The 27,831-nt window shown below is 43.6% G+C and overlaps 1 protein-coding gene across 3 annotated transcripts in view; it reads left to right on the forward strand.

Annotated features, from left to right (window-relative positions):
* Positions 1–27,831, forward strand: part of LOC124133165 (CAD protein-like) — a 120,950-nt gene that overhangs the window by 77,492 nt on the left and 15,627 nt on the right. For all 3 annotated transcript variants that reach the window (XM_048400551.1, XM_048400552.1, XM_048400553.1), the window contains 5 exons: positions 864–1,005; positions 1,314–1,384; positions 2,116–2,241; positions 3,581–3,736; positions 13,415–13,516. In XM_048400551.1, the coding sequence (XP_048256508.1) occupies positions 864–1,005; positions 1,314–1,384; positions 2,116–2,241; positions 3,581–3,736; positions 13,415–13,516 (597 nt within the window). The remainder of the gene's footprint in view (positions 1–863; positions 1,006–1,313; positions 1,385–2,115; positions 2,242–3,580; positions 3,737–13,414; positions 13,517–27,831) is intronic.

Genomic DNA, 27,831 nt, shown 5'->3' on the forward strand with positions numbered 1-27,831 from the left:
AACTAAACTAAACTAAACATGAACTTACCTTGCAATCAGCTAAACGTGAAATCCCCTTGTAATCAACTAAACGTGAAATCCCCTTGTAATGTAATGAACAATGAAAATGTGATAAGATCAAATGAAATGGATTTGAAACTTAAAGTGAAGTTGCCGTATGGTAATTAACAATGTAAATGGGTAACTCTCTCAACTATTTCTATTCTATTCTATTTCTGTACTATTCTAATTCACTTAGGGAGAGATATCCATTTACTCCTTGCCCATATGAATGCCAGAAGCCAACTGAAATAAACTGTCTAGAGCATGCGCATTTTGCTCTCATTCAGCAAGAAGCACGTGCTGCATGCCAACTTTAACGCTTTCCGCGAAGCTGTTGTGTACCCATGAATCAACCACTGTGTCCAGGAACATGACACTTGTTCCCGGACACATGTTCCCGGACGCTTCAGAACAGAGTGTATGGTCTTGTAACCATAACCGCAACACAAGGAACCAATACATAAATACCCCTGTGGCAATTCAAGGTCAGATAAGGTCCCCAGCAACCCCCACATGTCAGAAGAGGTGACCAAGTTTATTGGATGGTCAGGCTCTGTGACTTGTTTGAGGGCATATATCTTTGTGCATTAGCGGTGTTGATCGTAGCTCGCAGTATTGACCTAGACATTGCTCCTTTATGCCTATGTTACAGATTATGAAACATATATTTAGGGGTGGGGGGAGGTTATAATTTTTAGTGCACTAATTCAGCTTACATTCAGGACCTCCATAAGCTGTACCTTGTACGTTGATTGCTGTTTCCCATCACAGTTTAGTTGATGATGTTGAAGTAACCAGGAGAGCATGTCACCATGTTTCAGGGCAAGGTGATGGCGTCGCTGTTTTACGAGGTGAGCACACGGACTAGCTGCTCCTTCTCCGCTGCCATGCAGCGTCTAGGTGGCGCTGTCGTCTCCCTCAATGAAGCCACTTCCTCCTCCAAGAAGGGGGAGACCCTGCAAGGTGAGACTGGTACACCTGTACTCTTGTAGGTACATAGCTCCATATGTGGGTCAAGCAGAGGATGGAGGGGCGAGGGTTTTGCTGAAGGGGGATGCATGCATGCATGTATGGGTACCCCTTTGAAGCATTTATATTTTTGAAGTCTCGAAGGTCATTGATTATGTGTAGACATGTTATGATACTTTGTGTGGTGGGGAAATATGGTGCCATATGAATGGCATTATTGTATTAAGTCGTTATTAGTATTATTATCTCTGCTTGGTATAACCGATATACAAATGTACCAGTTATAACGTTGCTGTTTTCAGATACCGTGGCCATGATGTCTGGGTATGCAGACGTCATCGTGATTCGACACCCTGAGCCTGGGGCAGTTAGTGTAAGTCCTTCAGAGTTGCATCCCTTAGGTGTGCCAGGATCTGAAGATCATTGGTTCCGATCCATTTGTGATCTTTAGTATCTCCCCACCATGCCTGCGCTTGTGGTAAACGTCTTTGATCTACAAGTAGTTAACGGTAAAGGTCTATTATTGGCCTCACCCAGTTGGGGTCAGGGTTATAATAGCTCCCCAGTTACCTGTGCTTGTTGGGGCGGTGGGGTAACCTAGTGGTTAAAGTGCTCGCTGGTCATGCCGAAGATCCAGGTTCGATTCCCCACATAGGTACAATGTGTGATGCCCCTTTATAGTGTCTCCCGCTGTGATATTGCTGGAATATTGCTTGTCCTGAGAGGCAACCATTATTTACAGGATGGCATTGTATAGCGGCATTGCATCCAAATGAAAGAAATGCATTATTTCTAGACAAATATTGATGCATGTTGCAATTTCATGCTCTGGAGAATTTAAAAAAGATAACATAAAATTTGTATTTGACTGGGGAGGAAAAATATGTCTCCATAGTTAAGCATAATGTCCACCCACCAGGTTTGGGTATAGCTTTGGTGGAGCAGTTTGGAGAATGTGTACACGCTTGTGCTCAATGTGTGCTCAAAAATGTGTTTCTTCAGAAGTCTTGGCACAAGGAAGCCAGAAGTTGAAAACTTGGTCAGAATATCAATGCAGATGTAAATTTTGTGATGTAACCTTTTGCTTTCAATTTCAAACTACAGACTGGAGCGAGTGCGAGTCGGAAGCCAGTTATCAACGCTGGTGACGGGACTGGCGAACATCCAACACAAGCACTGCTGGATGTCTTTACAATACGAGAAGAGATTGGAACTGTCAACGGACTCACGGTGAGAACAAGATCTCTCCTAGCATGTGACATTTTTTGGCCATATCCTTGCTGTGACCAGTGTAGTACAGCTATTTAAACAATCTTGAAAAATATCCTCAAACTCAAAATGTATTGACGTATATTTTTATGTTATGTAGGAGGGAATGTCATTAAAGTGAATTGTGCACGATTTTCGTGGGTCTACTTTTCTTAAAATCAATTAATGTCTTGACAAGAAAAAGGTGTAGAAAGATTGGTTCGAGACTGTAGAATAATGAATACGTACTTCTACCTAGGTCTCATTCAAACTGCAATGGCTATATGATAGTTAACACGAAATAGAATGTCCACTTGACGAACATCATAACAATTAAGGGGGGGACATAAACATAATGGTCTGTTGGTTGGTGGACAGCTCCGTGCATGGTCGAAGCACAGCGGCGAGATGGTACTGGTGGCAGCGATAGTATAGAGAACTCCGGGAATGGGCTGTTGCTGTGAGAATTAGCAAGGGAGATTACTCTCCAGACCTTACATGAATCTTGATTGTCTGGAGAATGTGTTAGCTTTATGCAACCATGATGATTTATTGATTGACTTATGATTTTTTTTCATACCGATGATACCACTTAAAAATTATTTTTCAGTGCGTAATTATTTAAGAGTTTCAGTACACCATGTGTACAGTCAATTGTGCTAACAAGCATGGGTAAAACTTACATAATTACATATTAAGTAAGATAAAAACAAGTAAGGAATAAAGCTGTTTTATTTGAATAAACATGTTCACATCTTCATTGACAGTAATGTAGAATTTCGATACCAGTATGTCCTAAGCGTGTCCTGACAACATTCATTATCAAATCTCCATGTTAGAATGATGAGATCTGTTTAGTCCAAGTGATCTTGATAATTCAATCAATCTTTATTTGTACTTGAGACCTCAGGCCCATATACAAAGTATACAAAGTATACAAAATATACAAAAATACAAATTATACATCAAGGGCAATGGCGGTCTATCATATGTGTAATAAAATACAGTGTATCCCACCTTGGAGAGGAATAAGTTTCTCATCAGGGGAATAAGTCTCTTAGGTCCGTCACATGGATTTCAAGTGGATTTTTGAGAGGCAGAATATATCCTTAATACCCCACTTCAAAGCAAACGCCAGAGGGTCGTGGTATGAAAACTAACGTGGGACACATACAACCCGATGTACCCCTCGTGACCCTGCTACAACTTATAGTATTGCCAAGATAGTGAGAGATGACATCCTTAAGTTAATGAAAGACTTTGTTGATGGATGTAATAAAACAGGTGAAAACACCATTGACCAGCATTTCCTGCTTGACAGATAACCATGGTTGGAGACCTGAAGAATGGCCGCACCGTGCACTCCCTGGCCCGTCTGCTGACATTGTACCGTGTCAACCTCCGCTACGTGTCTCCACCATCCCTGCAGATGCCTGAGGATGTCCGCCAGCTGGTCCAGTCACGCGGCATCAGACAGGTACACCATATGATTAAACATTACTCATTACTGATCTAGTCTGTGAAAGAACCCTTCAATTATAATTATTTCATTGTGAAATTAGAGATCTATGACACATGAACTATAATTTGTGTGTGTGTGTCTGTCTGTGTGTCTATCAGCGTGTGTGTGTGTGTGGTGTCTGTTTGTGTGTGTGTGTGTGTGTGTGTGTGTGTGTGTGTGTGTGTGTGTGTGTGTGTGTGTGTGTGGTGTCTATGTTTGTGTGTTTGTGTGTGTTCTTGGTTCTATAATCCTGAGAATATGCTGTCTGTAGCTTTTGCATTTCCAAGGTTTGAAATTAAGTTTAAGAATGACTGCTGACATTTGCTTGTGGACGTGGGGTAGCCTAGTGGTTGAAGTGTTCGCTTGTCATTCTCCCAGGTTTGATCCCCAACATTGGTACAATGTATGAAGCCCATTGCTGGTGTCCCCCGCCGTGATATTGCTAATCACTCACTCACTCACTCACTCACTCACTCACTCTGAATGAACTCTGAATGAACTCTGAATGAACTCTGAATGAACTGTGAGTCCAGCACATATTTATAAAATGGACGTAGAGAAGAAATGTTGTTGGGACACACAGTTATATTCATGGTAAAACTATCTGACAAGAAATATTAAGATCCTGTAATTAAAATAATTCTCAACTCACTCATTCATTCACATCAGATTTGATCAAGTTATGCGACTTATTGACATTCAAACATGAACAAGAATTTGTTGGGTCTATCTGGATAAATCGATGACCATATTAGGTGTGTGAGTAACAGATGTCCCCCATGTGTAGTGGTGACATCGCAGATGTAACACTTGCAACAGATTCAAACTAGGTGTATAAATCATGTAAAGGCAATAACTTTATTAACTGAAACAAAGGCAGCGTGAACCATGTTACCGGGAGTAGTCCGATGATGGTTACATACATCGGCAAAGAGCTCGCCTCGAAGATTGGCAGTCTGGATGTCTCAGGATGTCAATTGATATTTATGATCAATTGGATTAAACTTTTTAAGTTATTTAGTTGTTGATAATAACAATACTAAGAGTATTTTGTTGTGCCAATGGTCAAGTGGCCAATACCAACCCCATGTATTTGGACTAATGGCCTTCCGTGGTGATTCAGAGGGTGCCCCAACTCTGACTCTGCTTGTTGTAAATCCCCATTCTATAAAATAGAGATCTTTTTGCGAAATAAGGGGAAAATATGGGGACATACAAAAATAATATTTGAACTAAAATGAGTGTCCCCCATGTTGGTGGGTGCCCATAATGTGAGGTATCTTTCCCAAATCAGGGGCTTTTTCTGTAAGAAATAGTGGCATGGTATAGTGAATGTTTAATTGATCAGAAAAAATCTGAAAAATGCTGTTCTATATAAAAGATGTCAGCCTTTTGACAGCCAGATCCCCTGGTTTTGTAAACGCTCTTGTGCAACAGCTTGTATTGAGCTCTTGTAACACGTGTTTGAAAATGTCCCTTTTCATATATTTTTGTTTTCAAGGATCTTTTCAGGAAGATATTCTAAATGCAAATTCTGAGAATAATCTTTTCATTCATGTGCCGTCTCCGTACTGGCAATGTTAGCCTATAGAACAATGAAAAAAAGTTCAATATTTTGAATTGATTAAAACACACGTGGATTGTGACACTTTGGTAGACATCTGTCAGCTTTGTGGTGTCAGGGATGCAGGCAGCACACCAACGGCTTGAGTTGATGTTTGGTGTTTGTTTAATGTTTAACGTCGCACTCAGCAATATTCCTGCTATATGATGGCGATCTGTAAATAATCAAGTCTTGACCAGACAATCCAGTGATTGACATCATGAGCATCGGTCCACGTAATTGGGATACATGTATTAACAAGTCAGCATGCCTGACCACCCGATCCCGTTAGTCGCCTTTTACAACAAGCACAGTCTCCTTAAATGGCAAGCATGGGTTGCTGAAGACCTATTCACCCCGGATCTTCACAGGAGTTGATGTAGGCTGTGACACCTTTGTGGTACCAGGGCTATGCACACACATATGTCGCTAAATAACTGCAGAAATCTTGAAAGCAATCTTAAACCCCATCAACTCAACCCAACCCAACCCAGCCCAGCCTGGAACTTCATAACCTTTTGTCTTCCTTCTGTGAATGTTAGGGATTTCCTTCTGTGAATGTTAGCATACTTGACTCACAGGACTTTAGAAAGCCTGTCCCTAGACTTAGTGACAGTACTCTTCGTAAATAACTGAATACATTTACATGTATTTGGGGGCTCTGGAGCAAGACAGGTCTCAAGTACCCCATGCTTGTCCCACCATGGGAATCTGGTGCAAGACATGTCTCAAGTACCCCATGCTTGTCCCACCATGGGAATCTGGAGCAAGACAGGTCTCAAGTACCCAAAAGCCTGTCTCACCATGAGAATCTGGACAAGACAGGTCTCAAGTACCCCATGCTTGTCTCACCATGAGAATCTGGACAAGACAGGTCTCAAGTACCCCATGCTTGTCTCACCATGAGAATCTGGACAAGACAGGTCTCAAGTACCCCATGCTTGTCCCACATGGAGCAAGACATGCCTCAAGTACCCCATGCTTGTCTCACCATGGAGCAAGACAGGTCTCAAGTACCCCATGCTTGTCCCACATGGGAATCTGGAGCAAAACAGGTCTCAAGTACCCCATGCTTGTCTTACCATGGAGCAAGATATGCCTCAAGTACCCCGTGCTTGTCCTACAATGGAGCAAGACAGGTCTCAAGTACCCCATGCTTGTCTCACCATGGAGCAAGACAGGTCTCAAGTACCCCATGCTTGTCTCACCATGGAGCAAGACAGGTCTCAAGTACCCCGTGCTTGTCTTACCATGGAGCAAGACAGGTCTCAAGTACCCCATGCTTGTCTCACCATGGAGCAAGACAGGTCTCAAGTACCCCGTGCTTGTCTCACAATGGAGCAAGACAGGTCTCAAGTACTCCATGCTTGTCTCACCATGGAGCAAGACAGGTCTCAAGTACCCCATGCTTGTCCCACCATAGAGCAAGACAGGTCTCAAGTACCCCATGCTTGTCTCACCCTGGAGCAAGACAGGTCTCGAGTACCCCATGCTTGTCCCACCATGGGAATCTGGACAAGACAGGTCTCAAGTACCCCATGCTTGTCCCACCATGGGAATCGGGAAAAGACAGGTCTCAAGTACCCCATGCTTGTCCCACCATGGTAATCGGGAACAAGACAGGTCTCAAGTACCCCATGCTTGTCTCACCCTGGGAATCTGGAGCAAGACAGGTCTCAAGTACCCCATGCTTGTCTCACCATGGAGCAAGACAGGTCTCAAGTACCCCATGCTTGTCTCACCATGGAGCAAGACAGGTCTCAAGTACCCCATGCTTGTCTCACCATGGAGCAAGACAGGTCTCAAGTACCCCATGCTTGTCTCACCATGGAGCAAGACAGGTCTCGAGTACCCCATGCTTGTCCCACCATGGAGCAAGACAGGTCTCAAGTACCCCATGCTTGTCTCACCATGGAGCAAGACAGGTCTCAAGTACCCCATGCTTGTCTCACCATGGAGCAAGACAGGTCTCGAGTACCCCATGCTTGTCCCACCATGGAGCAAGACAGGTCTCGAGTACCCCATGCTTGTCTTACCATGGAGCAAGACAGGTCTCAAGTACCCCATGCTTGTCTCACTATGGAGCAAGACAGGTCTCAAGTACCCCATGCTTGTCTCACCATGGAACAAAACAGGTCTCAAGTACCCCATGCTTGTCTCACCATGGAGCAAAACAGGTCTCAAGTACCCCATACTTGTCTCACCATGGAGCAAGACAGGTCTCAAGTACTCCATGCTTGTCTCACCATGGAGCAAGACAGGTCTCAAGTACCCCATGCTTGTCTCACCATGGAGCAAGACAGGTCTCAAGTACTCCATGCTTGTCTCACCATGGAGCAAGACAGGTCTCAAGTACCCCATGCTTGTCTCACCATGGAGCAAGACAGGTCTCAAGTACCCCATGCTTGTCTCACCATGGAGCAAGACAGGTCTCAAGTACCCAATGCTTGTCTTACCATGGAGCAAGACAGGTCTCAAGTACCCCATGCTTGTCTAACCATGGAGCAAGACAGGTCTCAAGTACCCCATGCTTGTCTCACCATGGGAATCTGGAGCAAGACAGGTCTCAAGTACCCCATGCTTGTCTTACCATGGAGCAAGACAGGTCTCAAGTACCCCATGCTTGTCTCACCATGGAGCAAGACAGGTCTCAAGTACCCCATGCTTGTCTTACCATGGAGCAAGACAGGTCTCAAGTACCCCGTGCTTGTCTCACCATCGAGCAAGACAGGTCTCAAGTACCCCATGCTTGTCTCACCATGGAGCAAGACAGGTCTCAAGTACCCCATGCTTGTCTCACCATGGAGCAAGACAGGTCTCAAGTACCCCATGCTTGTCCCACCATGGAGCAAGACAGGTCTCAAGTACCCCGTGCTTGTCCCACCATGGAGCAAGACAGGTCTCAAGTACCCCATGCTTGTCCCACCTTCTACGGGGACTCTGAGTTGTGTGTGTCCCCAGCTCCCCAGTGTTAGGCATGAGAGGTGACTAAATTGAGAACCCATCGGAATGCCAGGTTAGATGTGGTCTCAAGCAACCGTAAATAGTCGTAAAATGTAACCTAATGTATCAGGTTGTCAGACTCAGTAACGATGTTGATGACATGTTTCCGGACAGGGTGGTTTTTTGCTCATACTATCAATCACAGGAATGTCAGGTTCAAACTTGAATATTTACAGGCCGCCATTGTATGACTTGAATATTGCTGAATGCAGAAGGCAGTGTTAAACAGTCAAATAGTATGATATGTAATAAAAGCTCTCACTCACTCACTCACTCACTCACTCACTCACTCACTCACTCACCCGCACTCACTCACCCGCACTCACTCACCCGCACTCACTCACTCACTGTATACAATGGATCCTATTTGCCTGCGGTAAATTGTATGAATGAATTCCTCCTGAACACCTGGCCCTGACAGATGGATGGAGCCCCCTCAAGCTTCCAGTGTCACTCAGTGTATGCATAATTAGGTATTTCCGAGGAATCTATAATGGCAGTGCCGTAAACAGCGCATGTGAGAGGGGACTATCATATTTCTGTATCTCGAGCACAATTAACAAAAATAATTAATGTATTCATGTAATTTTAATACGTTTTATTTGCTGATGTGTGAAAGAGCTTCATGTAATAATAGGCTATTAATATTGCACATATTTCCACACCACTCATCGGCATGCTCAAAGTGCTATTTCATAACCAGCCCAGTGATGAAGAGCCATAGCATATGCCTATATTGGTAGGATTGACAGTATATGTTTAGTATGATTCACTGTAAATGTTTAGTTTTATTGATGGTATATGTTTAGTATGATTGAATGTATGTTTGATATGATTGACAGTATATGTTTGGTATGATTGACAGTATATGTTTGGTATGATTGACAGTTATGTTTATTATAATTGACAATATATCTTCAGTATAATTGGCAGTTATATTTAATATAAATGACAGGATATGTTTAGTATGATTGACAGTTCTGTTTCGTATGATTGACAGTATATGTTTAGTATAAATAACAGTTATGTTTGGCATGATTGACAGCTATGTGTGGTATGACTGACAAATATGTTTGGCATGATTGACAGATATGTTAGGCATGATTGGCAGTATATGTTTAGTATGATTGACAGTATATGATTAGTATGATTGACAGTTATGTTTATTAAGACTGACAGTTATGTTTGGCATGATTGTCAGCTATGTATGGTATGTCTGAAAGATATGTTTGGCATGATTGACAGTTATATCAGTATGATTGACAGTATATGTTTAGTAAGATTGACAGTATCTGTTAAGTATGATTGACAGTATCTGTTTAGTATAATTAACATTTATGTTTGGCATGATTGACAGCTATGTGTGGTATGTCTGACAGATATGTTTGGCATGATTGACAGATATGTTTAGTATGATTGACAGTATCTGTTTAGTATAATTAACAGTTATGTTTGGCATGATTGACAGCTATGTGTGGTATGACTGACAAATATGTTTGGCATGATTGACAGATATGTTAGGCATGATTGGCAGTATATGTTTAGTATGATTGACAGTATATGATTAGTATGATTGACAGTTATGTTTATTAAGACTGACAGTATATGTTTAGTATTATTGACAGTATATGTTTAGTATGATTGACAGTATATGTTTATTAAGATTGACAGTTTGTTTAGTATTGACAATTTGTTTGGTAAGATTGTTAGTTTATAGTTGGTAAGACAGACGGTTATGCTCGATATGATTGACAGTATATGTTAAGTATGATTGACAGTATATGTTAAGTATGATTGAGAGTATGTGTTAAGCATGATTGAGTGTGTGTTTAGTATGATTGACAGTATGTGTTAAGCATGATTGAGTGTATGTTTCGTATGATTGACATGTGTTTAGAATGATTGATGGTATATGTTTAGGATGATTGAGTGTATGTTTGATATGATTGAAGTTATGTTTAGGATGATTGACAGTATATGTTTAGTATGATTAAAAGTACATGTTTAGTATGGTAGACAATTATGTTCAGTATGATTGACATTATATATTTAGTATAATTGAAAGTAAACTGAAGTACAAAAGAAAGTACACACCCCTAAAATATCATATATTACGCATATGGTTGAAAAAGTTGTTACATGTTTGGCGCTATCGTAATGTAATGAACAAAACCAATGAGAGCATATCGCAGAAACGTAACCTTGACATTATGATAGGCAACAAAAGCACACATTGTGAAAATGGCAATTTACTCCATTTGCACGTGCAATGTGCGTAGAAACAGTATAAAAGGCAGTGGATTCTATCGTTCATTACACATTCAACGAAAAAAACACAAGACAAATGCCACGTTTAACAGCAGCGGAGCGAGAGAGAGCCGTGGGAATGTCCCAAGTGGGGGCGTCGAACAGTCACATCGCAAGGACCCTTGGCTGCACCAGGCAAACCATTATCAGACTCCTTCGTCGTGTCAACCAGACTGGCCAGACATCCGACCGCCCAAGAAGAGGAAGACCGAGAGTGACGACCCCTGCAGAAGACCGGTACATACGCACATTACACCTGCGCAACAGGTTCCTCACCATGGCATCAACAGCGTCGACAGCGTTAGGTCACCACATCAGCAGGAACACAGTCATGAGACGACTACGAGCTGCCGGTATCCGGGCTTATCGACCATTCCGTGGGATGACCTTGACCGCTCAACACCGTATCAGCCGTCTTCGCTGGGCAAGAAGAGTCAGAAAGTCGATTCAACCTCTACCATGCTGACGGTAGAGTGAGAGTCTACCGACGTAGAGGCGAGCGACTGGCTGGAGCATGTGTCCAACAAGTTCATCATTTTGGCGGAGGCAGCGTTATGGTTTGGGGAGGCATTTGCGGTGAACAGAAGACGGATTTAGTCATTCTCCACCAGACCCTTACAGCCCAGAGGTACAGGGACCAAGTGTTACAGCCGGTGGTGATCCCCTTCATGCAGGGGCAAAGGCAGGGGTTTCTTTTTCAGCAAGATAACGCCCGACCACACACCGCTAGACTCACTATGGACTTCCTGAACCGTCAGAACATTCAGCTTTTGCCTTGGCCGTCACGCTCTCCGGACTTGTCACCCATTGAACACCTGTGGGACCATCTCGGTAGACAGTTGCGACGACGTGCACAGCCACCAACCACCATACCACAGCTGGAACAGGCTCTGCGAGAAGAGTGGCAGCGGATCCCTAATGACGTCATCCGACGGTTGACCTTTTCCATGAGAAGGCGTGTCCTGGCTTGCATTAACTCAAATGGGGGTCATACGAGGTACTGAGACCACTCGCATGGCCTTCATACCTGGGACTGTCATCATTTCTACAAGTGTGATTTTTGATGAGTGACCGCCTATGGACGTTATTGTCAACTGAACAGTTTTATGTGGCCACAAATCTTTAAATCCATTCTATACATGTTTGAAAATGACTCAACAATGACATTAAACATTACAATCACAATAAAGTTTGCCCCGTCTTCTTTTACTGTCAGAATAGTGGGGTGTGTACTTTCTTTTGTACTTCAGTTTATATGTTTAGTATGATTGACAGTATATGTTTAGTTTGATTGATGGTATATGTTTAGTATGATTGAGTGTATGTTTGGTATGATTGACAGTATGACAGTTTGTTTGGAAATATTGATATTTATAGTTTGTATGACAGATGTTTATGTTTGGTAAGATTGACTATGGTTGGCATGATTGACAGTATATGTTTGGTATGACAAACAGTATATGTTTGGTCACATATTAGCTTAAATGTGAAATAATCTTGAATGCAACGTGAAAGCCCATTTTACCTCATTGTTTGATTGTGACAACAAGATTGACGACCATTTTACTTAAGCTCTTGCTGATACCAGTATGAGATGTGGCCAATGCCCCATGTGATGTCTGGGCACGAAGAGGCTCCCAGCTGCCTATGCTCGTAGCAAGAGGCGTCTTCATCGATGGGGTGGTCAGACTTGTTGACTTGGTTGAATGCATGTCATCATACACCACAGGGATGGATCATACCAATCACTGGATTGCCGGGGCCTGCCTCAATTATTTACATTATTTCAGCCTCATATACAGTAGCTGGAATATTGCTGACTGCAGCATTAGACAACAAACAAATGATATTGCAAATATTCCAGAAAAACTCAGGTGAGCTACAGAGCCTTGTGGTTGTGTTTACTGGCCCAGAGAGGTTAATACCCCCTGCCACGAAGTGTGCTATGGGGACAAGTCTTCTCAGAAACTACGGAAGTTACTTGAGTGAAAGTTTGCATGCTTATCTCAGAGATACTTGAAAAGACTGAGTTCGAGAATTGGTCCCATCAATTTATTTTTTACAAGGGTTATGGCCCTTGATCCATGTTATTTTACTGTGTGCATTGTGTGTTCAGTAGGGACAAGTTTTCACAGAAACTTCTGAAGTTACATGAATGAAAATTTGCATGCTAATCTAAGAGATACTTGTCAAGACTGAGTTCAAAAATTGGTCGCGTAAATTATTTTTTTTGAAGAGTTACGGCCCTTGATCCATGTTATTTTACTTGGTGAATAGTATCTGAAGTGGGAATAGTTTTCTCAGAAACTACTAAAGTTAGCTTATCTAAGGGAAGGGCCTTTTGTGTGTATTAATTTCACATTTAATCATTTTTCTGATGACATAAGGCAGCCCATCTCCTCTTAAGGCTGAATAGGACTCTTTTTCATAGTTTATATTCACTACTATATGAACAAACAAAATGTTAATGTGCCCCATGGTGGGGAATAATGATAATGCTGTTTTCTTGTTCAATCATGATATAAAATCTTGTCCTTGACCGCATTGGCAGGATTAAAGGAGGTCCTTAAACAGAACAGTAGGCCCTTGTGAAACAGATTTACTTATGAGCAGTGACAATGGCGGGGGAATGCAAAGATTGTGGATAGTACACATATCATGTTTGTTTTTTCAGGCAGATTTGTCAATCCAAATGCTAGAGCCAGGTGTTTCTTTTGTTAACTGTTTTATTTCTCTCTCAGGAGGTGTTCAATTCCCTGGAGGAGGCCCTGTCGGACACTGACGTTCTGTACATGACGAGGATACAAAAAGAGAGGTTTACGTCCCTTCAAGAATACGAACAGGTAACCTGAGGATTCTTCCAATTGTCATTAGCGGATGTCATTGTCTTTCTGACCATGTTAACAGTTCTGTTTTCTGTATTGAATTACATGCTTAACTATGTATATCAAAACTGGTTTATGGACAGCCCCCTGAATTTCCTATGATTGTCCTTATTATATACAAATTGTTTATTACAGGGATGTGAAATCTCCACAAAAACGCGAAAAATTGGTTTTTTTAAAACAGTAGTCCTCAGAAAAAATATAATCAAAGATTTTTTAAAAATACTCCGAAAATTATCATCCTGTTTCCGGACAACCGTCACAGATTTGTATGGATTTTAGTTTTCGACCGGAAATGACATCAGCTTGTTTTCCCACGTTTTGAATCTAGGTGCTCTTCGGTAAAACGTCACTGATTTCTCAGGCAAAAACAGGGCACCCCTACTTTTGATAATGATGAGAATGATTTATGTAGTAGTATATATGCTTTATTTACATGCTTTTTTATGTTATGTTCTAGTATATATACATATGTTTTCCTTGGGCAGGGACACAGTCTATTGTCCGCAGAAACATTCTTGTGATGTTGGCTGCCGGCAGAAAGGGGAGATCTATAATATATATGAAATATCGGAAAATATCTATAAAATTGCTATTCATGTCCTACTTACTAAAATAAATATTAAATATATAATATACCTATAGAAATTAAAACTTTACGGCATGTGATGTTTTCACATTAAGTTTAGTTGCGCCTCCGAATCAGTCAGTGAGTAAATTGGAGTAGAGGCTAATTTCTAATATAAACTTGTTTTCAGGCGATTAACATTTCACAATTTATTGTGTTTGCAAGTGACCATGTGAGTTTAATTTCATTGATTTTCCTTCAAAGCATGTGATGTTTTCTCAATAAGTTGAGTTGCGCCTCCCACGTTGGGAGTAAAATGGAATAGATTGCTAAATTTCTAATGTAAAAGTGTTTTAGCATTTCAGGTTTATTTTTGTTTGCAAGTGACCATGTGAGTTTAATTCATGACCTTCAGTACCAAGGTTAAAAAGAGATAAGCCTATTTCAATATTTTACTGAACAAATTTGATTAGACAATGAATATTAAAATATTCCACTTCCTAGTTTATGAGGAAACATATCAAAGGACAATTTTCAAGAAATTCACATATGAGGTACTTCATAATGTCACACATCACTAATACTCTGGTATTTAGGAAACAAATTTGATTACACAACGAATGACAGAGTATACATATTAAGTGATGTGTGACACAATGTGAATGTCTTAAAATAGTTCTGTGATTTGTTTCATCATAAGCTAGGAAGTGGAATATTTCAATATTTAATAAAATGTTTTATGACCTTTTTGTTATTGTTCATGATTCATTGGTTAAATGCTAGGTAATTATTGAACATTGAGAAGGTATGGATGTTGTTAAAATGTACGACATTGCTTAAAATGCAATCAAATGTTCAAAACATTTTTGGGGGGAGCATGCGCCAAGAAAACCTGCTCACATCGGTCCCTGTTAGGAGCTGCATTGAAGCCAGAATCATCACAGTGTCTCATTTGCTAAGTCATGTAACCATGCATTGTTTCCTTCAAGTTGTGATTTTCACGGGTAAAGCATGAATGTAAAGCTTGGCACTTTGATTTTAATCAGTGGCTTATGTTCAAGGTCATTTCATTGTAATCCAATAAATTAATGTTGCCAAAGTCTGATTGGTAGGCCTCCAAGATCGATCTGTCAAACAGGATTTCTAAAGATTGATCGAGTTCTTGCTATGAAGGTTATCTTGTGTATGAGAAGCCGGATCCTATTCTTTGAATCAAGTCTCTGTGGGTCATAGACACACATGCTCTGTATCATGCAATGCCCCAGGCAAGGACACTGTAGCTCACCTGATAAGAAGGTTAGCTCACCTAAACCATCTGATAAGGTCAGCTCACAGTGTTGGTCTGACATTTAGTATGGCCACCATAACAGCCATATTGGATTCCAAAGCCAGGACTTTTCTCTGAAACAGTCTGCAGTACTGCTGTTTGAGCTGCTGTATTGGGGTACTGTTGTCTGAGTGAGCTGCTGTATTGTGGTACTGTTGTCTGAGCTGCCGTGTTGTGGTACTGTTGTCTGAGTGAGCTGCCGTATTGTGGTACTGTTGTCTGAGCTGCTGTATTGTGGTACTGTTGTCTGAGCTGCCGTGTTGTGGTACTGCTGTCTGAGCTGCCGTGTTGTGGTACTGTTGTCTGAGCTGCCGTGTTGTGGTACTGTTGTCTGAGTGAGCTGCTGTATTGTGGTACTGTTGTCTGAGCTGCTGTATTGTGGTACTGTTGTCTGAGCTGCCGTATTGTGGTACTGTTGTCTGAGCTCCCGTGTTGTGGTACTGTTGTCTGAGCTGCCGTATTGTGGTACTGTTGTCTACATGCAGAACTTTCCAGTGGTTTAGGTAAAACTAGAGGATGATTTCTTGGCTTTGTTCAAATCATCTCCCTCCAAATAATAGTTAGTTTTCACTGGTAACCATATTCAAACTTTAATTTTTAGCATTTGTCCTTCATTGACAGAGATTGTTTCATAGAATTCCTCCTGTAATTCCTGCAAGTGCTCTCCCCGGGATTGTCCCTCACTGTATCAAAATCAGTCAGAGGTGGATGAGCTACTGGCCCAATTTCTCGAAACAAACTCAAGTTTTTTCTCAAATTACAAACTGAGTTTGAGTAAAATGTTGAACTGAATAGTGTTTCTCGGGAAAAAGTTAGCAAAAACTCAGCATCTGAGATCGATCTGTTTGTTTTTTGTTGCGATATGCGCGGTATTTGATTTCCATGACTAATGTAAACACGGAAGCTGTGAGCACATTTGTTCATCTGCTGACGTCTGCTGACATCTACACGATTACTAAATCAAACTGGACCGAGGAGGAGAAGGTGGTACCATGTCAACAAAATTCAAGATCGTCTGTTCTGCAAGTTCAAAGGTTGCTGAATTCTGAAAGGATGAAGAATTTAAGAAAAAGCCTGGGACGAGATCCTGGAGGCCTAAAACGAGTACGTCACAAGTAGCCGATCAGATATTTTGCTTGTACTGTTGATGCTACAGGCCTATTCATGGCATCTTTGTGATGAAACTTGAGGCGATTAAATAAATAAATTTTGTGTAACAAAACTTGCACCAAGCGAATTGAAGTGTCTCGATTGCCTTGATAACATGAAGTCTTACAGTTTTAGTTGAAGCCATTTCAAGAAAATAACTTTTGTTTGTTGTTAAGCACCACACTCAGCAATATTCGGGCTATATGATGCTGGTCTGTAAACAATCAAGTGAAGACTTGACAATCCAGTGATTGATACCATGAGCATCAATCCACACAATTGCGACCCAACATGCATCAACCAAGTCAGCGAGCCTGACCACCCGATCCCGTTAGTCGCCTCTTACGACAAGCATAGTCACCTTTTAGGGCAGGCATGGGTTGCTGAAGACCTATTCTACCCTAGATCTAACAGTTATCAACATCATAGATAGGGAAATATATTTGTGAAATGTCTAAGTGGTTGAAAGCAATATGCCATATTTATCATAATTATGAAAAAGTTAAAAAGAAAAATGAAAAAAAACCCAGGTTAATATGATTAAATATGTTAACAATTCAAGAATCATAACAAAAGGACAGATATTCGTTTATAGCTATTCCATTTTCATTGCATCAATATGATTTATAGAATTCTTAAATAAATGGGTGAAATGCAGCTACAAACATGTATCTATGATGGCCAAAGTGGTTGGGTGTTGCACTTAACTTGCAGGGGGGGCGGTCGGGTAGCCTAGTGGTTAAAGCGTTCGCTCGTCACGCCGAAGACCCGGGTTCGATTCCCGACATGGGTACAATGTGTGAAGCCCATTTCTGGTGTCCCCCGCCGTGATATTGCTGGAATATTGCTAAAAGCGGCGTAAAATCATACTCACTCACTCACTCACTTGCAGGTAACACGGAGACGAGTGGTGTAATAGTGGATCTTATTTACATATAATTACTCGTTCTCTGTTACAATCTGTGGTTTAATGTCAATGTCCATTATTAAAAATTTGATTTATTGTGAATAAAATTAAATAAAATATGTCATCAACAAGGATCTCTAGCAATTTAGTGCACCTGATGAAGGCAAGGAGCCTGAAAGATTGAGATCACGTATTCTTAATTAAAAATAAAAACAATCAATTTCCTGCCTATGAATTGCACCGCAGCAACTTTATCAAATAACTGCATGACCCGGGGACATGAACCATTCATATATATTCATACATATTGATTTAGCAACTGGGTAAGACATAATGTATTAAAAATATGGTGGAGCATATTTCCAATTTCCTGTCCGTGATTGTAAGAAGTAGGACCCCTGAAGATCCGGGGAGGAATAGGTCTTCAGCAACCCATGTTTGCCGTAAAAGGCGACTATGCTTGTGGTAAGAGGCGACTAACGGGATCGGGTGGTCAGGCTCACTGACTTGGTTGATGTATGTCATCGTATCCCAATTGTGTGGATCGATGCTCATGATGTCAATCACTGGATTGTCCTGTCCAGACTTGATTATTGACAGACTGCCGACATATAGCTGGAATATTGCCACAAACAAATGAAAGATGTTGTCATTTCCATTACTTTAAGAGTAAACTATGTTAAATTCCTTTCTTGTCTTTGTATTCAAAACAGATCTTTCATTTTAGACTGAAAGGTATATCAGAGCTGCAATGAATTTCACAAATGTTATATTTGGGAAAACACTTTCTTAGTAAAGTACAGATTCTCGTACTTTTTGGGGTTAGTCCCATCCCGGATTCAAATCCACACTGCCAGAGTGAGGCCAGAGTGAGCAGTAGCTGTGTCTGGGGTCCCGAGATTTGGAAGGACATGGTGCCAAGAGCATGATGCCAAGAGCTCAGACAATACTAAATAATCTACATATCCAATTTCATATATGTGTTTACATCTCGGCTTCCTAAAAAATCAGTTACTTGAATAACTTCCTAGATATGTATTTTAACATGACTGTAGTTAAAATACATATCTAGGAATTATTCAAGTAACTGATTTTTACATGATTGTAGTTAGACCCGTGAAGATCCGGGTTAGAATACTGTAAATCATGAAAGTAACGCGAGCTTGAATTAAATGCAAAAAATACGAGTGGTCTTTGCTCGTATTATTAAACATCGCATTTATATCAACAATAAGACATTTTGGATAGCAGAAAAACTAACTGAGACATATGCTTTAAACGAAAAACTATGTATTCCAAATCACTGTTTATTGAGCAGCAGTTGTAACAAGTATATAAACAATGTCATTCAAACACTAATTACATTCTTTTGGAGACACATTAATTTCACGATTTACAGTAGGTCTTCAGTAACCCATGCTTGCCATGAAAGGCGACTATGCTAGTCGTAAGAGTCGACTAACGGGAACTATGATTATGACTATTGGATTCGTTAACATATCTAATTATGTTAACCTGTAAGCATCATTTTTATTACAATTTTTTTCATAATTATGATAAAAATGGCATATTGCTTTCATCCCTTTAGACATTTCACAAATATATTTCATTTTCTATGATGTATATAACTGTTCTCCTTGATTGTTATTTTCTTGTTTTAAACACCGCACTCCGCAATATTCCAGCTATGTAAATAATCGAGTTTGGACAAGACAATCCAGTGATTAATATCATGAGCATCGTTCTACGCAATTGGGATCGATGACAACCAAGTCGGCAAGCCTGACCACCCGATCCTGTTAGTCACCTCTGACGACAAGCACAATCCCCTTTAAGCCAAGCATGGGTTGCTGAAGACCTATTTTACCCCGGATCTTCACAGGTCGGGGAGCCTGGGAAAAAAAACATAGTTAAAGTGATATTTATTATACTGAAGATTCATATGATGCATTATAATGTTATTAATTTTAACTAAAAGAATTTCATGAATCGTGTGATATGTTGGTAAAATTTGCAATGTTATCAATTTTCAATTTTGGGATTACTTTTTTTTCAAGATTAAACTGTTGTATATTTATTTCATTTAACAAAATTTAGGCTTCCAGCAACAATTCATGTGTTTTCATATCACATCACTTAAATGAAAGGAACTATAAATGACAATGTAGCTACCTACCATACTTCCTTTTATTGAAAACATGCTGCTAAACTATAGTAATTTGATTGCATGCCATAAATGAAATATAGTATTTGGTTTCATATACGATGTCGAAGTTTGTTTTTGTTCATATGTCAAAAGTAAATACAGACTCATTAAAATGTTCCTATTTCTGTGTCATTTCTTAAATACGCATGCTAATCCTACTTACTATGTGAGGTTTTTGTCAGAGTATCATGTTGTATACATGATGTCTTTTCATTTCAGAAAAAGAAATGTGTTGACAAAATATCAAAGTTGCCTCCCCTTATTTGGCGGACATCGAAACTAACAACACTGAAATTGTCCCGAGCTGAAGATCATACACAATCAAACACACTCATGAGCGATTTAGAAAAACATTTTTTGGTCTTGTGAGGATCATGTTTACTTGGCATTCGTACAAAGTATCGGAGATTTTCAATCAGACAAAAAGGGATTCTGCTCTGACGGACCGAAACACTGATGAAGTAAAAATAGACGTGTACGTTCTGCGATTAGAGAATAAAATAACCCTGTTGCTAGAATTGCAGGACTGCAAGAACCTGTGTTTAAACATCGCAGGGGCTGCTTCTGTGCTTGAGAACCGTTCAAGCTTCACGAAAACGAGGGAAACAATAAATACAATGATCTCCGCATGGAATCGGAAGCGCATAAACAACTTCTCGGATGTCATGAACTTGAGAGCATTTTGTCCGTGATCCTTAACATGCCTTTCTTGTTTCTCCCTGGTGTCTATCCTGTTCATCAGCACGATTTTATGACTGACCTAAAACTGAAGTAACCAATCCACCTAAACCAGATTGTCCCCTCAGTTTATTTTGAGAAATCAATTTTCCTGATTTACATCAAAATTGTAAAAACTGAGACTTAAGTGAAAACGTAAACTAAGTAAAAATATAGACTTAAGTTGGACTTGAGTAATCGGGGCCAGATGCCATGGTAGATCTTTGTGAGACTCAGAATATTTCATCACTGCTTCAGGATATACAACATCATTCTTTGGAATTAATTCACTGTTAATTACCTTTATGGCCCTTTCCACTGTTGGCCCTGGTTAGCCCTTCTCTCACTCAACACACCACTGACAGTTCATGTCAAATCCCCGCCATCTGTTAACACGCTGCTTCCTGTCTACTTTTTCCCATCTCTGCCCCAGCTTCCGCTCACGCATGCTCACGCATGCGCACACGTAGTCAAGTTCAGAGGTCACTTCCAGTACACTCGAATGTAAATATACCACACAATGTGGTTAGGACTGACATGTTATCATCACTTCTTCTTGAAATTGGTTTTGTGTCAGTAAAATAGCCTCCTCGTCTGACATGTTGTGACCTATATGTGTGCAGTCATATGTATGCATGAGTGAGTGCGTATGGTTTTACGCCGCTTTTAGCACTATTCCAGCAATATCACGACGGGGGACACCAGAAATGGGCTTCACACATTGTACCCATGTTGGGAATCGAAACCCAGGTCTTCGTCGTGATGAGCAAACGCTTTAAACACTAGGCTACCTGAAAGCCTCTGTATGCATCCTATCATTATGCTCAAGTGGTTGAAAGCACACGCATATTGTACGCGACCGTTTTGACACATCGTTCCATGAAGTGTTTCATGGGGTGCGGTCAGGTAGCCTAGTGGTTAAAGCGTTTGCTCGTCAAGCCGAAGACCCAGGCTCTATTCCCGACATGGGTACAATGTGTGAAGCCCATTTCTGGTGTTCTCCGCCGTGATATTATTGGAATATTGCTCAAAGTGGCATAAAACCATACTCACTCACTCATTCAATGCATTCATGTAACACGGCAAATTCTTTTCACAAGCTATTATTATTATTTTTTCAATACTACTTTTCAGCATTTTGTTGATTAATACATTAGTTACAACACAACTCCAATGTTTTGGTTGAAAATGTAAAACCACAAGCCAAGGAAAGCTCACTCAAGGTTTTACATTTTCTTAATCTTTGGACTACCTCAGTGTTTGGCTGCAGTGAGTGAGTGGAGTTTTATATCCTTTGATCAATATTTGGTTTATGTACCGAATGTCAGCTGTACGTGGGAGGAAAGCCCGAAGTGATGCCTGTCCTACACATTTACCACTTTGGTGAAACCCATGAGCAAGGTATGATTCTTACAAACCTAGAAACAATCTGGCTTTCGAACCCACAATCCATAATCTAGTGCATGTCACCTCCTTGTTATTGCAGAACCAGTATTACAGTAATACTCTCACACCCACTTCCAGGATTGAAGAAGTAGATATTTTTATGAAACAGTGACATCAATATAATCGAAAGGCTGCTCACCTGTTGAGCAAGGTTATGCAAACAGGTTGTATACATTTCACTTAGTAAAACTCGGTCACCAAATAAACGCAAACTGGTTTCTCTTTAGCTGATGACGCTGCAGTTTCTCAGTGACCTTCACCTTATATATATATATATCTCAGGTGTCAGTTACGATCTGCTGGGAGTCGTTGCATTCTTACAAGATGAAACTCGTTCATCTGAAAAGAGTAAATATATTCTTTAAGAAAGTTGTTCAGTAACAACTTTTAACGGCAAAAAAAACCACATCTACTTAAAGAAATCAGTTTTATTTTGTTCAGAGGCAGAGATCCATTAGCAAGATACTTGTGAACATTTTTTTGTCTGAATTCTAGATCAAATAAGGTAATCATGGTTGTAGCGAAGGTGACTTTGTATGTGTTGATTCTCAGTCATGAGAGAAAGTCGATGTTGTGTGATGTGTGTCAGTCACAGCTGATGCACCCACACATCAGGGGGGCGGGGCTTATTCATAAAGGCAGTGAAGATTAGATGGGTGTCACATTAGATCGGTGCGCAACAGGAGTATTGTTGGGGGACCTTCCTGCTGGAATAGGCATGTGGACAGTGATGGAATATTAGAAGAGTAAAGATCATAGAAAGCTGTTGTGTGGGATACAAAATTGTTCAAAAATGAATAAATTCTTGTTTACATGTACATTTTTTTTTCTTCAAGCTGAAAACTTGAGGTTGCCACTGTGTGGTTGAGTGTGAAAGGATGTTTAGATGTAGACTTGTTTGAAAATATGGAAAGTAAGGTCGACCTCATTGTGTTGACCTTGGATGTATGGAATTCCCGGTTGTCTTTAACTCACTTTCCGGTCCCTGAGAATTTCTTCTATTTTCATCATCATTTATACTCAGATCTGGAGGAAGAAAATATTTTAACAATTTTTCATGATACCTGTATTTTGTTATTTGTTACAGTGGGGGTGTCTGGTCCACAGGGCCACACACACATTCAGTGCTGGGTGTGTCTCCCTCAACACAGGGCCACTCACATTCAGTGCTGGGTGTGTCTCCCTCAACACAGGGCCACACACATTCAGTGCTGGGTGTGTCTCCCTCCACACAGGGCCACACACATTCAGTGCTGGGTGTGTCTCCCCCAACACAGGGCCACACACACATTCAGTGCTGGGTGTGTCTCCCTCCACACAGGGCCATACACATTCAGTGCTGCGTGTGTCTCCCCCAACACAGGGCCACACACATTCAGTGCTGGGTGTGTCTCCCTCAACACAGGGCCACACACACATTCAGTGCTGGGTGTGTCTCCCCCAACACAGGGCCACACACATTCAGTGCTGGGTGTGTCTCCGCCAACACAGGGCCACACACATTCAGTGCTGGGTGTGTCTCCCTCCACACAGGGCCACACACATTCAGTGCTGGGTGTGTCTCCCTCCACACAGGGCCACACACACTCAGTGCTGGGTGTGTCTCCCCCAACACAGGGCCACACACATTCAGTGCTGGGTGTGTCTCCCCCAACACAGGGCCACACACATTCAGTGCTGGGTGTGTCTCCCCCAACACAGGGCCACTCACATTCAGTGCTGGGTGTGTCTCCCCCAACACAGGGCCACACACATTTAGTGCTGGGTGTGTCTCCCTCAACACAGGGCCACACACATTCAGTGCTGGGTGTGTCTCCCCCAACACAGGGCCACACACACATTCAGTGCTGGGTGTGTCTCCCTCAACACAGGGCCACACACACTCAGTGCTGGGTGTGTCTCCCTCAACACAAGGCCACACACATTCAGTGCTGGGTGTGTCTCCCTCCACACAGGGCCACACACATTCAGTGCTGGGTGTGTCTCCCCCAACACAGGGCCACACACATTCAGTGCTGGGTGTGTCTCCCCCCAACACAGGGCCACACACACATTCAGTGCTGGGTGTGTCTCCCTCCACACAGGGCCACACACATTCAGTGCTGGGTGTGTCTCCCCCAACACAGGGCCACACACATTCAGTGCTGGGTGTGTCTCCCTCCACACAGGGCCACACACACATTCAGTGCTGGGTGTGTCTCCCCCAACACAGGGCCACACACATTCAGTGCTGGGTGTGTCTCCCTCCACACAGGGCCACACACACATTCAGTGCTGGGTGTGTCTCCCTCCACACAGGGCCACACACATTCAGTGTTGGGTGTGTCTCCCTCCACACAGGGCCACACACATTCAGTGCTGGGTGTGTCTACCCCAACACAGGGCCACACACATTCAGTGCTGGGTGTGTCTCCCCCAACACAGGGCCACACACACATTCAGTGCTGCGTGTGTCTCCCTCAACACAGGGCCACACACATTCAGTGCTGGGTGTGTCTCCCCCAACACAGGGCCACACACACATTCAGTGCTGGGTGTGTCTCCCCCAACACAGGGCCACACACATTCAGTGCTGGGTGTGTCTCCCTCCACACAGGGCCACACACACATTCAGTGCTGGGTGTGTCTCCCTCCACACAGGGCCACACACATTCAGTGTTGGGTGTGTCTCCCTCCACACAGGGCCACACACATTCAGTGCTGGGTGTGTCTCCCCCAACACAGGGCCACACACATTCAGTGCTGGGTGTGTCTCCCTCAACACAGGGCCACACACATTCAGTGCTGGGTGTGTCTCCCCCAACACAGGGCCACACACACATTCAGTGCTGGATGTGTCTCCCCCAACACAGGGCCACACACATTCAGTGCTGGGTGTGTCTCCCCCAACACAGGGCCACACACATTCAGTGTTGGGTGTGTCTCCCTCCACACAGGGCCACACACATTCAGTGCTGGGTGTGTCTCCCCCAACACAGGGCCACACACATTCAGTGCTGGGTGTGTCTCCCTCCACACAGGGCCACACACACATTCAGTGCTGGGTGTGTCTCCCCCAACACAGGGCCACACACATTCAGTGCTGGGTGTGTCTCCTTCAACACAGGGCCACAGACATTCAGTGCTGGGTGTGTCTCCCTCCACACAGGGCCACACACATTCAGTGCTGGGTGTGTCTCCTTCAACACAGGGCCACAGACATTCAGTGCTGGGTGTGTCTCCCCCAACACAGGGCCACACACATTCAGTGCTGGGTGTGTCTCCTTCAACACAGGGCCACACACATTCAGTGCTGGGTGTGTCTCCCCCAACACAGGGCCACACACATTCAGTGCTGGGTGTGTCTCCCCCAACACAGGGCCACACACATTCAGTGCTGGGTGTGTCTCCCTCAACACAGGGCCACACACATTCAGTGCTGGGCGTGTCTCCCCCAACACAGGGCCACACACATTCAGTGCTGGGTGTGTCTCCCTCCACACAGGGCCACACACATTCAGTGCTGCGTGTGTCTCCCCCAACACAAGGCTACACACATTCAGTGCTGGGTGTGTCTCCCTCCACACAGGGCCACACACATTCAGTGCTGGGTGTGTCTCCCCCAACACAGGGCCACACACATTCAGTGCTGGGTGTGTCTCCCCCAACACAGGGCCACACACATTCAGTGCTGGGTGTGTCTCCCCCAACACAGGGCCACACACATTCAGTGCTGGGTGTGTCTCCCTCAACACAGGGCCACACACACATTCAGTGCTTGGTGTGTCTCCCTCAACACAGGGCCACACACACATTCAGTGCTGGGTGTGTCTCCCCCAACACAGGGCCACACACATTCAGTGCTGGGTGTGTCTCCCCCAACACAGGGCCACACACATTCAGTGCTGGGTGTGTCTCCCTCAACACAGGGCCACACACATTCAGTGCTGGGTGTGTCTCCCTCAACAGAGGGCCACACACATTCAGTGCTGGGTGTGTCTCCCCCAACACTGGGCCACACACATTCAGTGCTGGGTGTGTCTCCCTCAACACAGGGCCACACACATTCAGTGCTGGGTGTGTCTCCCTCAACACAGGGCTACACACATTCAGTGCTGGGTGTGTCTCCCTCCACACAGGGCCACACACATTCAGTGCTGGGTGTGTCTCCCTCAACACAGGGCCACACACATTCAGTGCTGGGTGTGTCTCCCCCAACACAGGGCCACACACATTCAGTGCTGGGTGTGTCTCCCCCAACACAGGGCCACACACACATTCAGTGCTGGGTGTGTCTCCCCCAACACAGGGCCACACACATTCAGTGCTGGGTGTGTCTCCTTCAACACAGGGCCACAGACATTCAGTGCTGGGTGTGTCTCCCTCCACACAGGGCCACACACACATTCAGTGCTGGGTGTGTCTCCCTCAACACAGGGCCACACACATTCAGTGCTGGGTGTGTCTCCCCCAACGCAGGGCCACACACATTCAGTGCTGGGTGTGTCTCCCCCAACACAGGGCCACACACATTCAGTGCTGGGCGTGTCTCCCCCAACACAGGGCCACACACATTCAGTGCTGGGTGTATCTCCCTCCACACAGGGCCACACACATTTAGTGCTGGGTGTGTCTCCCTCAACACAGGGCCACACACATTCAGTGCTGGGTGTGTCTCCCCCAACACAGGGCCACACACATTCAGTGCTGGGTGTGTCTCCCCCAACACAGGGCCACACACATTCAGTGCTGGGTGTGTCTACCCCAACACAGGGCCACACACATTCAGTGCTGGGTGTGTCTCCCCCAACACAGGGCCACACACACATTCAGTGCTGCGTGTGTCTCCCTCAACACAGGGCCACACACATTCAGTGCTGGGTGTGTCTCCCCCAACACAGGGCCACACACACATTCAGTGCTGGGTGTGTCTCCCCCAACACAGGGCCACACACATTCAGTGCTGGGTGTGTCTCCCTCCACACAGGGCCACACACACATTCAGTGCTGGGTGTGTCTCCCTCCACACAGGGCCACACACATTCAGTGTTGGGTGTGTCTCCCTCCACACAGGGCCACACACATTCAGTGCTGGGTGTGTCTCCCCCAACACAGGGCCACACACATTCAGTGCTGGGTGTGTCTCCCTCAACACAGGGCCACACACATTCAGTGCTGGGTGTGTCTCCCCCAACACAGGGCCACACACACATTCAGTGCTGGATGTGTCTCCCCCAACACAGGGCCACACACATTCAGTGCTGGGTGTGTCTCCCCCAACACAGGGCCACACACATTCAGTGTTGGGTGTGTCTCCCTCCACACAGGGCCACACACATTCAGTGCTGGGTGTGTCTCCCCCAACACAGGGCCACACACATTCAGTGCTGGGTGTGTCTCCCTCCACACAGGGCCACACACACATTCAGTGCTGGGTGTGTCTCCCCCAACACAGGGCCACACACATTCAGTGCTGGGTGTGTCTCCTTCAACACAGGGCCACAGACATTCAGTGCTGGGTGTGTCTCCCTCCACACAGGGCCACACACATTCAGTGCTGGGTGTGTCTCCTTCAACACAGGGCCACAGACATTCAGTGCTGGGTGTGTCTCCCCCAACACAGGGCCACACACATTCAGTGCTGGGTGTGTCTCCTTCAACACAGGGCCACACACATTCAGTGCTGGGTGTGTCTCCCCCAACACAGGGCCACACACATTCAGTGCTGGGTGTGTCTCCCCCAACACAGGGCCACACACATTCAGTGCTGGGTGTGTCTCCCTCAACACAGGGCCACACACATTCAGTGCTGGGCGTGTCTCCCCCAACACAGGGCCACACACATTCAGTGCTGGGTGTGTCTCCCTCCACACAGGGCCACACACATTCAGTGCTGCGTGTGTCTCCCCCAACACAAGGCTACACACATTCAGTGCTGGGTGTGTCTCCCTCCACACAGGGCCACACACATTCA

Source organism: Haliotis rufescens, unplaced genomic scaffold, assembly GCF_023055435.1.
Source record: "Haliotis rufescens isolate VD_foot unplaced genomic scaffold, xgHalRufe1.0.p SCAF_2, whole genome shotgun sequence".
NCBI lineage: Eukaryota > Metazoa > Mollusca > Gastropoda > Lepetellida > Haliotidae > Haliotis > Haliotis rufescens.